Source organism: Populus alba, chromosome 1 (genome assembly GCF_005239225.2).
Source record: "Populus alba chromosome 1, ASM523922v2, whole genome shotgun sequence".
Lineage (NCBI taxonomy): Eukaryota > Viridiplantae > Streptophyta > Magnoliopsida > Malpighiales > Salicaceae > Populus > Populus alba.
The window spans coordinates 5635549-5650172 of record NC_133284.1 but is presented as its reverse complement, the minus strand read 5'-3'; the positions used below and the strand labels follow the sequence as shown (position 1 = coordinate 5650172).

Below are 14624 nucleotides of genomic sequence, written 5' to 3'. Positions count from 1 at the left end.
CATACTGTATGAGGATATATTTGGTGCAAAATAAATCCAGGAAAATTCAGAATTGCTAGGAACAATTAAACATATTTGACAAGTATTTTAGTGGCATCAGTCACCCTGCCTTTTCTGAAATAACACAGAACTATAGGAAAGCTGTATGTAACTTGTGGGAAGATGATACGTATGGCATGTGCTCTATCGATCTATTTCTCTCTACTTTTGTTTCCGTTCGTGTTATTATACTTTCCTTTGGTGAACGCATATATGTGTTGATTTGTTAATTCTTTTTTCCTCGTTTCTTGTGACCGCAGCATGGAAACTTTTGTGAATGCAATGTGGTTCAGAGAGTCGAACTGTGTACGGGATTATTGAGAAGCGCTAATGTTGCAGTGAGTGGTGTTGCAACTACAGGCACGGGAATATATATGAGGTTTCCCAGCTTTTTCAAGAATTGATGCAGGAACTGTGGATAACTGTCTTTCCTGATGGCTTAAACTTGTGGATATGGCTTCTTTAATCAAGTAGAAATGGTGAACATTGAAGATTATAACAACTAGTGTGTAATGAGTTCTTACTCATGGGAAGAAATGGGAGAATTGTTCCCAGGGTATTTCTGAAATTTAATTCCTATTTGTTCAACAATACATCAGCATTACGATATTACCTTATTTCATCTTCATCCTTTGTCCTGTTGCCATATTTAATTCTGACGACGAAGTAGATGTGGAGTTACTGAATGAGGTTTTTTCTTGTTCGTACCTAACAAGGGGAAAAAAATGAGAATTCACATGAGCGGTTTCGTTTTTCTTTTGTTTATTGTTTGATGATTTTTGCTGAACTGAAAAAAAATTCGTGAAACGAAAAGCAATTTCATCCAACGTCCAGTAAGGCAATTTGCATATTCTGCAGAGCAACCAAGCTTGGCATAAACAAGAGTTGGTGCTCTGTTCTGCTAGGGTTCTTCTTTTTATTTTATCAGGAAAAGTGAAGGTAACAAAGTATATCTTGAAATTGAGAGAATTTATAGGAAAGTACATTTCAGATTATTAATTGCTGTATTTGTTGCTTCATGGCAGAAACAGATGTACGCATCAGCCCACTTGATAGAAGAGACAAATCCAAAGGGATAAGGTCAGCTGTGCCAATGGCGTAGGCCCCTTGGAGTAGGGGATGAAGCCGGCGGCTTTCTCTGGTCAATTCGATCAGAGCATATGGATGCTCTTTATGAAGTCAGATCAAAGCATGGCAATATGGAATGGAACCTTCTGCAAAATAATAAATATCACTCCCCAGGCTAAGAGTTGGATCACGGTTGTCTTTTCTCTCTCTGATTTGATCACAGCTCTCCCTTATCTTATTATTGTTGAGTTTTTTGGATTCTAATAAAAACTAAATAAATTAAATAATATTCATAAAAAAAAACACATTTTAGAATTACAAGTTATAATTTTGGACGGATTGTGTGATCAGTATATTTATTATTTGTGATTTTTTGATGCTATGAAGTTTATCCAATTGATATTTTTTTCAACCATACTAATAATATAGTATTGTTATTAAAGTTTTGATCTCTCTCTAGTGTTTTTTTTTTTTATTTATCTTTTTTATTTCTACTCTTTTATTCTTGTAATTTGTGCAAAGAGATAAAAAAAAAAGAAAAAGCAATAAAATAAAATAACACTAAAAGCACACAAAAACTCTGATAATAACACCACTAATACCGTTGAAAAGATCTCAACGAGACAAATAACAACACCAAAAAAGATCTCAAACATTGAATGAATGGGTTATATGAGCTGTCCAAAGGTATCGTCGCTCGTGTAAATTTATCTGATTACTGTTGGTGATCTTTCTTGATCTCATTTGATTCATCTCATCTAAATTTTTCCAGTTATACTAGTGTGATTATAATTAAAATTTCGATGTGTCTCTATAATTTATTTTTATCCTTTCTTTTTTCTCTTTATTAAATCTTGTGTATAATAATTTTTCAATACAAAGAAAGTTATAAATAACAAATGCGACTTACAAATGCCTAGATATTACATTCTACTCTTTCAATTTTGGTATTTTTCTAAATAATTTTTGCATCGTATACTGAATCCCAGAAAAACTCCTTATTGTTAGTTACTTGGATTAAAAATAGGTTGGGATTTCTCCCCACTGTTTTTCATCGTTTTATGAATAAAAGGCTTCAAAACTTCAGGATATGGTGATTTCAAAGCCATTTACTGCGAAGAGCATGGAAGCATAAGATGGCAAGCTTCTCATAAGTTCTGGAAGCGTTTTTGTCTCTTTGTGCAGAGGAAGGGACACAAGTGTGGATCATCTATCACATGAACGGAGGGATTCAGTGTTTATCCTCCGTCAACGGTCAATTTCGGCGGCGCTTTCACCACAGACAGTAACAATTGGTTTTAGAGTCCTGGTCCCCGGCGCTACTACCGACCCTTACTTCTCGACGAATGATAATTCTGCGCTGCTCTCTCTCTCTCTCTCTCTCTCTCTCTCTCTTGTTTATTTTTGTAAAATATTAAAATAAGAAGTAAATGAATTGGAGTTCAACTGTTGTGCTATGAGGTGGGCATATTTTCATTATAGGTTACATTTATATCATTATTGAATTCGAATTTAGTAAGTTCTTTTTTCTTTAGATAAAATAGTAAATTGCGTTCTACAATATCATTACGGTTCAAAAGATTTTAGGAATCTTTCAAATTCCCGAAAATTAAAATTAAATTAAAATAAATCTAAAACTTGTGTTGTATTATAGCATGTGAGAAGAAATACTATAAATTATAAACAATATTTTTTTTTTGTAGTCCATTTTTTTCTTTTAATATTATATTGACCGAGAAAAGCTCAATCTTACTTATTAAAACATATAAAAAAAAATTAAACTACCAAAATTTTGACAATCTCCCTTAAAATTATAAATCTTGAATTATCGAAATAACCTATTACACTTTTAATTCACATTTTCCATTCAAGATCCAATTATTTTAGATCTTAATCTTGTCAATAGTACTTATTATCTGACCTAAATTCTCAAGGAAATATTTGTGACAATCATGTATCCTAAAAAGATTATAAATCAAATACATGCATAAAATTATAAAAACATCTTAATTTAAAGAGCTTGTTTGCATTCATGCATCAAAAGTAAAGGTGTATCATAGTTATTGCATAATTAATTACATTACCGGCGATCCCAAAATAATACATGTGATTTCAAAATTACAATAACAAAAATGAAATGAAATATGACTACTCCTAATGTGAATGACATGACCTTGAAAAGAACAATGTAAACATTATAATAAATAAAGTAATCATAAACAATAATAAATACATTTAAAATGATATCGATATAAACAATCATTTGATTATAACTTAATATAAAAATATTAGTCTTAAATAATGTTCCTTTTAATTTATACATTTCTTCTAAATTCTTATATCAACTCTAACATTTAGGGTTGAAAATACTTCTCATGACTTCCTTAGTAATCATCACCATCCTTTTCTTTATTTTGAAGGAGTCCATCAAGATATGCTAATAATAGGTAACTAGTATTGACCTATCATCAATTCTTAGCTTCCTTAAATACCCGAAATTAATAAATTAGGTTATTTTTTATTATCCCAATTCTTAGGATTATACCGATGTTAATAAACATGCTAGCATCATTAGTCTTCCTTATCCAAGATCGACTAATCAAAGTCAACAAATAATGCTAATATTAATATAATCCATTGATATTATTAGTTATCCTAGTATGGAATAACTAATCAATCCCTTTACGGGTATCTAAGTTTGTCATATCAAAATGTTGATGACAAGAAACCTCTTGGCATCATTAGCCACTAATTAAGAGTGGTTAATTAAGCTCCACACCAATGTTGATATCAATATAACCTATTAACATCATTAGCTATCCAACCTGAACTATCTAGTCAAATTTTATGTAAATACCAATATTAATGCAACTCATTGATATTATTAGCTGTCCAAACCTAAAATAACTAACCAAGTTCTTTTAAATACTTTAATTTTTCATTCCTTAATATCGATGTCAAAGCTGCTTTGTCATAATCAGCCTCCAATTAGGATCAGCTAATCAAGTTTTTTATCATATATTTCCTTCCATCCATTATTCATTTATTTACTTGTTCTCCACAATAATATCATGAATGAGAGAATGAAATTCAATTATAATAACAAAAACATAACTTAACAATTTTAAAGGCATTAGGTACCTACTTGTTGTGTTTAAAGTCCTTTTTTGGCTTGAGTGAGTGGCCCAGTTGTCAAGGTAACCCTTGTGAATCAATTTATCCATTGATCAACAGTATTCTATGAAATTAAAAAACAACCATCTCTCTCTCTCTCTCTCTCTCTCTCCTTTCTTTTATTCTTACTTTCAACATATTTCATGATAATTTTTCATATCAATTTAAATTTATCCTTTACACATTAAACCATCAAAATGTTTCGTTAATAACTTTTTTAAAAATATATCTTCACACAAGCATGCCATATACATAATAAAAATCAATTCCTATCCTTTTAGTCAATAATTTCTCAAATTAAACTAAATTCTTAATTCATTAAAAACTCATCATCATTACAAACAATAACATCAATCATCCATATATCATTATATACATTATTCATAACATAATTATAACACAATTTTGTTAAAGTTATTATAAACATATCACTATTTATCTTTCCTAGCCATGGCTAGCCACTTAAGGTCTCTTTAGCCCCTCAATTTCTTCATCAATTCATCATAGTTTCCTTCATTTCATAACCTATAATGTTTCTAAATACTCAATTTCAAAGAAATTTACTTTTCCCTTAAATTCACATTAAAAACCCTAAATCAATTTTCTAGAATCTTTATGAAAATCAAGCAAATTTCATTCAAATTAACATAAACAAGCTTTAAACATCCTACCAGATTGTAAATTGAGTTTTAATGCTCACCAGCATTAGTTTTTTCAAATCTCCTTTTTCTACCCCTATTTTCTTTTCTTTCCTTTCTAATCTCTCTCTCTCTTTCTCTCTCTCTCTTCAAACCATTCTTAATGTTAGGGTTATTGTGTTTAATCCTTCTTCAAAACCTATTATATCACTCAATTTCACACTTTCTTAAGCATTTAGCATGAGAAAATTGATAAAAATTCAAACTTTCCTCTCCTCTCTTTCATGGTTGTCTTGCCAGTCCCTTTAGGATTTAAAGGAGAGTGAAGTTTTTGTCTAATTTTAATTTTACCCCAAAATTCTTCTAAATTGTCATTTTTGCTTTTCTCTTAAACTTCCTTTATTATTTAATACCATTAATTGAACTAAATTGGTCCAAATCTCCACATTTTTTTTCTTCTGTTGAACTTTTAAAACAATCCTTCTCATCATCATCATCAAATTCACATGGCTTATAAAATAGATTATAGTGGAAAGTATGAGTTTTCAATTTTTTTTATATACCCATATAATAAAGAGGCAACTTATACACGTAAAAAAAAAGATATTTGCAAAAGAAAAAATCATACTATTATAGATATGGTGCGAACTGCGAAGTCTTTTGATAATGAGTGACCTAAAAAAAAATTGTTTCCTTGAAGCAGTGAATTGGAGCATTTATATTTTGAATAAAAGACCTGCACTTCTTGTTAAAAATAAGACACTAGAGAAAGTTTAGGTTGAACAAAAGATGAATAGTAAAACATTTTAGAATTTTTTTGATACATTAACTATGTCCATATTTTAGACCAAAAGAGGAAAACAATTGATGATCAATGTGAAAAACACATTTTTCTTGGTATTAATAATTATTCAAAAACTTATAAACTATATAATCCTAACACCAAAAAAATTGTTATTAATCACAATATTATTTTTTATAAAGCTAAATTGTGGACATAGAGTAATAATGGTGTTGAACAAAATATTCTAATGGATTAAGATGGAGATAATGATGAGAAAAGGGGAAAGTTTATGGATGACATCACAATCAGTGATGATTAGAGCACACATTTAATGATTAGGAATCACAGCGTGTTAGAAAAAGACCTATATGAATAAGTGATTATGATGTAAATATCATGTTTATGAATAACAAGAATTCAAATCTTATATTATATTTTCTTACAAACTATTATATTTATTTTGGCAATTTAAAAAAATGCTAATAAGCAAAAACAGCCAAAATTAAGAACCACTTGAGAGCACCAAGCATGTCATCGGTGCCTAGCTCTTTCAGCAAAGAGAAATAAAGAAACGAGAAAGACTCAACGCGGCTAGGAAATAGATGAGATACATGGAGAGCAAGAACCAGAACTTTTAGTCGGCAATTGGCTGAAGCATAATTACAAGAAATAGAGAGCAATACACAATAACAGGGACTATCAAAACAACATTAACAAACAAGACAACCACGAAAAGCGCCTAGCACAATACAAGAGATCAGGGCGAATTAGGGGGTTAACTTAAATATTAAAAAAAAAACGAGAGAGAAAAGAAAGTAGGAACGATCTTTTTTAAGCTTTAATTGGCTATCCTGTGTAAATGTGAACACCAATAACAACGAGAAAGATGGTTATGAGACCAAAGAAGATGATGGTATGGACCATTATCGCTATTCCACTAGTCTGCATGTTCCCAAACTCAAAAACTCTTCTCCTCCCCGGAAACTGGAATAGCAATCCTGGACTCAACAGCACAAACAGCACCACTGCTATCACCACCGGCCCCCAGTCTGCCATCTTTTTTTCTTGATTTTTTTTTAGAAAGAGCACAGACTGCAGCTCTGATCTCAAACTCTTCTCTGTTACGGGGAAGGACGAAGGTACGTACAAGGGTGATCTCGTACTGATCTCTGACTTGTGGTGTTATTGCATTGAGGAAGAAGGAAACGAGTATATAAAAAGAAGCAAAGAAAGGGAGTATCAATAAAGAAAAAGAAATCTAATTCTAGCAACAAATTCTATGCTCCAATGTCACATTCTGTGCACACTGGGCAGATGCTGAAGCCATGCACGTGGCAGGTTTACTAGTTGTTTCGCTGCTTCTAGTGAAATTTGATATATTTTGCTAATCAGAGTTCATCAGAATAAAACATCTTGCATCTTTTGCTTTTTAGACGGGGTCCAAATTAATGCCAATCCAAGATGAGATTTCATACTTTTGCCATTACATGTGACTTCCCAATTCCCTTTTATTTTGATTCTCGTCACTCTCTTTTTGCTAAAGGATTTCCACCGATAATTTGATTCACAAATTACAGTTTCTCGGCTAAAAAAGAGAGGAGGTTTTTATGAGGTAGAGTTTTGGGTTGGAAGGAAGAAATAAATTTGATATACTCCTACCAGTCTTGTCCGTATCAATTGCTTAACGATGGAGAACTCTCCGACCTCGGTCCCATCGGATTATCGCAATCTCACCGACACCTGTAAACTTTCATACCAGCAGATCCAGCTTTTCCCTGTTATCCAACAGGGTCACCAGCTCCAATCATTTTTCAGACTTGATTTATCATGTTAATTTAGTTTCCCCCCCTGTTTTTCCGTTTTTTCATAAAGAAAATTTCTTTCTTCAGAGACTTGAATGGTTCTACGAACGTCAATGCACTACACATAACACAAGCTTTCGGTGAATTTTCCAGGTGTTCCCAAAACGTTTCTGCTTTTACCACTACCAAAAACTAGCCCAGTCGTGGCTTCCATCATCAAGTTTTTTTTTTTGGCAATACTTGGCTCCATGCACTCTGGAGCATGACAAAGCCCATGTTCATGGGGCACCTGGTCGAGTAATTTCACTGGCCTCAACTAATGTCTAATTAAATGGAATTATGCTTGAAATTATAGAGATAACATAAAACTAAAATAAAGAGAATTGAAAAGTAAGATACGAGAAAATACATGGTTACTTTGAAATTTACGATAACTTTAATTTGATTATAAAATTTATTTTATTTATTTTTTAATTCTTGGATTAAAGAGATGAGAAAGAAACTCTCTCAAAAACAATGAAAAAAGAAAAAGATATCGGTTTCTTTACTTTTTAATAATGAAACTCATTATTTTTAGTGTCATCTAGTTTCATTTGATTAAAAAAGTTTGATGATGATTGTTTTGGGTCTTCATTTGCCAAAAAAACAAATTGGATGGAGAGAGAAAAAAAACTTCCCAATTTGATTTTGTATTTTTTGAATGATTTTGGTGTTTATTTTTGGGTTATTTGATTGGTTATTTATTTATTTATAAAGGTGTTAATTAGGTATTTTAGGGTCAAAATTGGTGAAAATTCATTTATTTTTTTACAAATCAAATCATAGTCCTCGTTTCTCAATCATCACAATAGTGGCCGAATTCCTGATAAAGCTAAACATGTTGTCTTGTCATATTTAAAACGATTGTAGAATCGTTCTCTTGTTTCCCTCACCTTAATAGATAGATAACATGCTATCACCCTTAAAAAAAAAAAAAAAAAAACCCAAAAGCACGGGCATGGAAACCCAACACATGGTTTTTTTTTTGTCCATAAAATTTTTGCTCTTTCCAATTTCATCATTTAACCTTTTTATTAATTTTGTTACCATAGAATTAAGTAAAACATGGTTTAAGAAAATAAATTATTAAACTTAATAGAGTCCATATGACCCTGAGTCACAAGTTTTGTGGGTTAAGCTTTGAAGCTGAGATCGATTCAATAATGTTAACATTTTAATATTTTTTTAAACCAAGATGCCATCTTGAAAAAAAATTAAAGCATTCAAATTTATTTTGAATTGGTTTTTGTAATACATTTTGATTTGGTTTTTTAAAGATGAATCTGTTATAATTTGCTTTTTATAATGTTATTAGGTCATATAAGTCGAGTGGTGAGTTTAACAAGTAAAATTAAGTGGACCCGAGTTAATACAATATGTCATTCATAATATCTTTTTTTTTTTTAATATTGTTTGATTTAATTTTTAAATTCAAACCATAATTATTGATTGTTTGGGTTGATTTTAAACGTTTGAGTTGTTTATTTATTTATTTATTTTGTTTTTATCCTTTGATTTGTTTTATAAAAAATAAAAAATAAGTTTGATTCGCATATATAGCATGGCATGGCATGGGGTAATAACTTAGTTAGTTCTTAGATACTTTTCATGGTGAGAACGTTTTTTTTTTTCCCCTTCTGGTTTTTGGATTGTACGAGCTGATAGAGTTTTCAGTTATGACCATTATCTGCATAAAAATTGTTGCTGTTAAATGCATCCCCGTCTTCCCCTTTCCTCTTGAATCTTCTTACGAGGCCAAATGTAAATCATTGTGCTTAGTTTTTTATGTTTATCATCACAGTCGATTCCAAGAAGGTTTTGCGAGAAAAATATGGAAGTAATCTATCAAACCGAGTACTCTTTAAGGTCCCAAGTGGTGCCTAATGGCAAGTGGAGCTATATATTGAAGAGTGATGATGATCTTTGGTCTCGCAAATGGTTGGATAGCGTTTGCAGATTAATTATTACTCTATAGACTATGGGGATTTTATAGTTTTTAAATATGAGGGGAATTATTAGTTGCCTGTGGTAATATCTAATACAAAGGCAACACATATAGATTATCCAGTTAGCAGCCCTGGGTGCAAAAAGGATGAAAAACTCAAGGAACCCAAAAGAGAAGAAACTCAAGATGAAGATGGCATTTCTGTACGGTTCATGGATGAGGTGGCAGTAGTGCCAGGTTCTTATTCGAAGTCAAGTAAGATGAAGAAAACGATTCCACTGGAAAGGCTAAGAGAGCAGTACAATCACCGGAACGCTTCCACTTAACGGTACTAGATTTAGCAATATGCACATGGAGGAAAAGAAGAAAAAGAGAAAGGATCAAAAGACAACAGAGAAAAGTATTTTTTCAATGAATAATTTAGCATGTTAGGTTTCACACGTCTCTACGAAAGAGGTTCTGGCAATCTGTCAAAACAACTTACTGGACTCACAAAGTTTTGCTTGAAATTTAATTACATATCCCTTTTTTGTTTGAACTGCAAGTGAGGAATACACCCCAAAGGTTTTCCCGGAAATATCTGAAAGAGGGGAAAGGAAATGTTTTCTTTACTCTTCAGGACGGAGGATCTTGTAGCTCCGAGTTCTCTTATCGTGTCTCTCGAGGATAATCAAGAGCAAGCTGGAGCAGGTTGCTTGTTTACAAGAGTCTTCGTTTGATTTCTTTTTGTCACTTGGGTTGTTTGATATTGAGATATGCTGGGGTGCCAAAGATTATTTTTGTACAGCACGATACCTTGTTGAAATGCTGGCAATAGAGGAGGTGTTGTCTACGTGCCGCCTTTCCTGCTAAAATGTTTCCATGTCAGCCTTCAATTTTACTCTGAGCAGTCTCTCACTGGTAAAATGTTTCCATGTCAGCCTAGCCACAAAAGAAATCAGGATTCCGTGCCTACTCTACCTGTGTTTATAGCACTGGCAGCTGGAAGCACAAATTCTTGCAAGTACTAGTGACAATCGAGTTATAGCTATTCCATTGCCATTTACTATGTTTTTTTTTTTTGAAGAATAATTAAGATACTAATTGAAGTCACGCATCACAAATTCTTGAAGTAACAAAGCAAGCAAGAGCTATGATCATTACTTTACACATATAACAATCAATCAAACCCCCTCTAAAATGTAAAATGATCTTATTTGATACAACTTGCATTTGACAGAAAAGCAAACCCCACAAAACATCTTCAATTTATTACACTTGATCTTGTTTTTCTACTTGCTGGGGGCAAGTCAATTGCATTACTGAGTAGCACTACGTGCTAACCAAGGTACAAGTGAACCTTAACAGCCAGCAAGAAAACGCAAATGAGAGCAAAATAGAGAAGAGTATGAGCCATAATTGACGCGCCACTTGTCTGGAAATTGCCAAACTCAACGCACCGATGTCGCCCTGGTACCTGAAACAAAAGCCCTGGAGTTAACAGAATAAACAGCACCACAGCCATAAACACTGGACCCCAGTCTGACATTTTGCTCGGTTGTTTTTCTCGGCCTGGTCTTGATCCTCGTGTCTTTCTTTGTGAAGAACTGAGTTTATGGCAGAGAGAACAAGAAAGCTATAATGAAAATTATAGAATTGTGTAGGGGTTTTTATATGGATGGAGAGGGAGACACTGAGGGATTGCTGCGTGGGGCGGAACTTAGCAATCAAGTCACATTTTGGATTCTCTGCCAACCACCACCGTCTCCTTTCTCAAACTGGTGGTCTTTGCCTTATTGGCATGTGACCTCGCCACCTTCTTCTTCTTTTCTTTTTTAATTTATCGTTATTCAAATATATTATTTTCACGCCCTTATAATTCTTGTCTAAGTTGTAATAATATCCTCGTTTTACAGTGTTCTCATTGCAAAAACAATGTATTATTATTAAAATTACAAGGAATGTCATTGTCCCGAGGGGCGAAGCTAGGGGCTAAGATTTGAAAGTTTTTTTTCTTCTAGTTTTAACTCTAAAACTTAATGCAAGTGATTTATGGATAGCTAGGGTGTGTCGACAAATGTTTATTTACTTATTATTATTTGTGTATTTATCTGCATTGCTTGATAGATAACTCTGGAATGAATCTAAAGTAAGTTTGTGGATTAAAGGGCAGGTGACAATTCGTATAAGAATAGCTTGCTCATTAATCATGCTTCTTTTAAGTATGTTTTATACACTTTTTTCTTTATCATGTGCATTTTATGCACTTTTTAATACACAAACGCATGCATACTATCGAATGTGTCATGTCCAAGCAAATTAAAGGACTGCCAGCCATTGGAGTGTTGAAACGACAAGTATAGATTGATAATATAATACGTATTTTTATACGGTGTTTTTTGTGTTTAAGCAACTTAAGGGAACAAGACCCCCATGTCCAAGTGCCTTTTTTTCAGTACGTACATAGTTGGATTCAGAGATGGGAGGTCAGCATCTGGGCTCGATTTCATCATCAAATTTTCTCAAGAATTGGATTGTGCTGGTGGTTTTGGTCCACCTACAGGACCACTTTGTCTTCTCACCGTCGTCGGAAAATGAGACTGGCCAGATGCCAGCCTTCCTAACCGATGAATGTATATTGTGTGATAATGAACATTAAATCCTGAGAATTAAGCGCTCTGCCTCTGATTTGCAATGTCAGACAGACCTTCCATGAACAAAAAGATAGTCAAGAAATGAAAGAACTTTCATTAGATGGAAGGATTTTTAAGTTCGTTTGATTTACGAACATGATGATTATTTATTAAAACATGTAATTATTTGTAAGAATGATACAGTATGGATGGAAGGAAAATAATGCCTCTTGGGGTAAATTAAATTTCACCTCAAGTTTTTTTTTTTTTCCTCGTTGACATCATTTGAATATTTTTACCCCATTTTGACTGTCGAACTAGTTAGCGGGTTCACATGTTCCGAATTTGCTTGCGAAAATATGGTTTTAGTTTTTAATTTAATCAGATAAAAATCAATAAATTATTTGATGTGTGTAGACCAAAATAAAAAGAATAAAAAATCCAACTACTGAGATACGTCAAAAAATTATGGTCACCCTTGAAGTAAGAATATAATTAATTAAATTAAATATTAACGTAAACTAAATGGGAGCAAGGAAGCCTTACCCAAGAGTTTTTTTTTTAAAAATAAAATTAAATTAAAGAACCAAACAAACCACGTGCCCTTCATCCTATAAAATTTTATGGTTCACAAGAAATAATTAATTAGTGGTATTTTATTAGTCAATTACTTTCTAAGTACATATTAAAAAAATATAAAAAATAAAAAGAAAATAAAATTTATAATCTACAAAAAATGATAAGAATATCTTCATTTAAATTTTTTTTTTCTTCTACTTATATCTATTTATTTTTTAAATGAATTAATAGAATAACTAATAAAATATTAACAATTATTTTCTAAACATCATAATTTTTTTTTGATTAAAATGAGTGTTTCGGACCAGCTTTACGTAGCTCGACTAATTCAACGGATCCTAGAGTTAAAAACCATATAAATTTTCAATAATTCTGAGACTTGTAAAACTCGAATTAGTTATTTTTATAAAACAAACCTAATACCTAACTAATTAAGCTACACTCTTCATAATTAAACATCATAAAATTTCTCCTATTCCCAACAACAACATATCATTGCTCGATCACCAAAAAAAATCATTCTCTACGGCCCAGGGCTCTTTCAAATGTTAATTTTGCGTTATCTTTTGTCAAGATTATTCTCACGAACTCCATGAAACACTTATAACTTCCAAATCAATTTAATGTAATTTATCACTTTTAAAAATCAAATAATAGACTCAAAATCAATTTAATGTAATTTACCAAAATGTATAAAAATAAAGTGAAATGTATGTGCCTTTCTTCATGTATGAAAGATAGCTCTTCTATCATTCACAATCAAAGATTGATTTGCGACAAAATATTAAGGAGTGAGTTTTCGATTAGTTTCAATTTTAATCTATCAATATATGTAATATCTATATATATATATATATAAAAAAATAGTTCAGCTGAAGTATTTTTTTCTAACGGAAGATTTGGACGTGCAAAAAGACATGTCACCGTACAGTGAAAGAAAGACATTGGCCCGTTCTCACAGTTTGCTAGATCCCCTTGTACGTTTGGAGTCGCAAATATGGAGTTCAAGAACATCCAAGCTGCAGAACATGTTGGTTGAACGTAGAAGGCCATGAAACACGATCACAATTCCAACTCAATGAAAAAGCAACTTACAAATTGGGTGGCGTTGACAACAAGGGAAGACATGGAAACTTCTCAATCTGTCCCGCCCCCTCAGTTAATTGCTTTGTATTTTGTGACATAGTATAAAAAATAATGATTTGCAAGGAAAATCATTTGCCGTCAAATTGAGCGGTAGCAAATCAGTTAACATTCCCAACAAGCCAACCGGTTCCCAATTAAGATGGAAACTAATGTTTTAATTTTTAAATGATGGTATATTGTTAAAAAATAATATAAATTTTATTTAAAATTTAAGTTTTTAAATTGAGATGGTTCTTTGATATAATATTAAATTTTTGATTACCAAGCATTCATGAGTTCGAATTTTACAATTTCTATTTATTTGATAAAAATTAAGCATCAGGTTATATAAATCTATGCAAATTTCAAACTTAAATGATTTTTATTTAAAAGGGAGTGTATTAAAAAATAATATAAATTATATCTTGATATTTCACCTAATAATTTAAACTTTTAAATTAAATTGTAACCTACATGACGATGACAAATGCGTATGTTATCTCCATTGATATGTTAGGGCAATGAAATACATGCAACTAAGTAAATTATCCCCCTTTTTTTTATACACATCATATATTTTATATATATATAAAAAAAAAACTTGTATAACATCTTTTCAATACATGTCGAATAAATTTCAAATAAACATTTGATTAATTTAATATGATTATTAATGAAACTGAAATTATGGATCTGGTTGTGATCCATTAAAATGAAAAATAAGGATTCTTAGTTATTGCATTTTGTAAAAAAAAAAAAAATTTAAACCAAAGTTTTATAAATTATTTTTTAAAAAATAAAAAACCCTCTCAAGATAAA

At 31.6% G+C, this 14624-nt stretch overlaps 1 protein-coding gene across 1 annotated transcript; it reads right to left on the bottom strand.

The window, feature by feature from the left end:
* Positions 1–6319: 6319 nt before the first annotated feature.
* On the bottom strand, positions 6320–11106 carry LOC118043362 (uncharacterized). Its single transcript, XM_035051332.2, has 3 exons — positions 10813–11106; positions 7692–7697; positions 6320–6767 (listed from the first exon to the last, which is right to left on the bottom strand). The coding sequence occupies exons 1-3, from the start codon at positions 11015–11017 to the stop codon at positions 6550–6552; spliced, it is 429 nt and encodes a 142-aa protein (XP_034907223.1). The 5' UTR covers positions 11018–11106; the 3' UTR covers positions 6320–6549.
* Positions 11107–14624: the final 3518 nt, after the last annotated feature.

Bases quoted from the DNA above. Each gene is read 5' to 3' on its own strand.
- LOC118043362 (XM_035051332.2), bottom strand. From the start codon at position 11,017: ATGTCAGACTGGGGTCCAGTGTTTATGGCTGTGGTGCTGTTTATTCTG.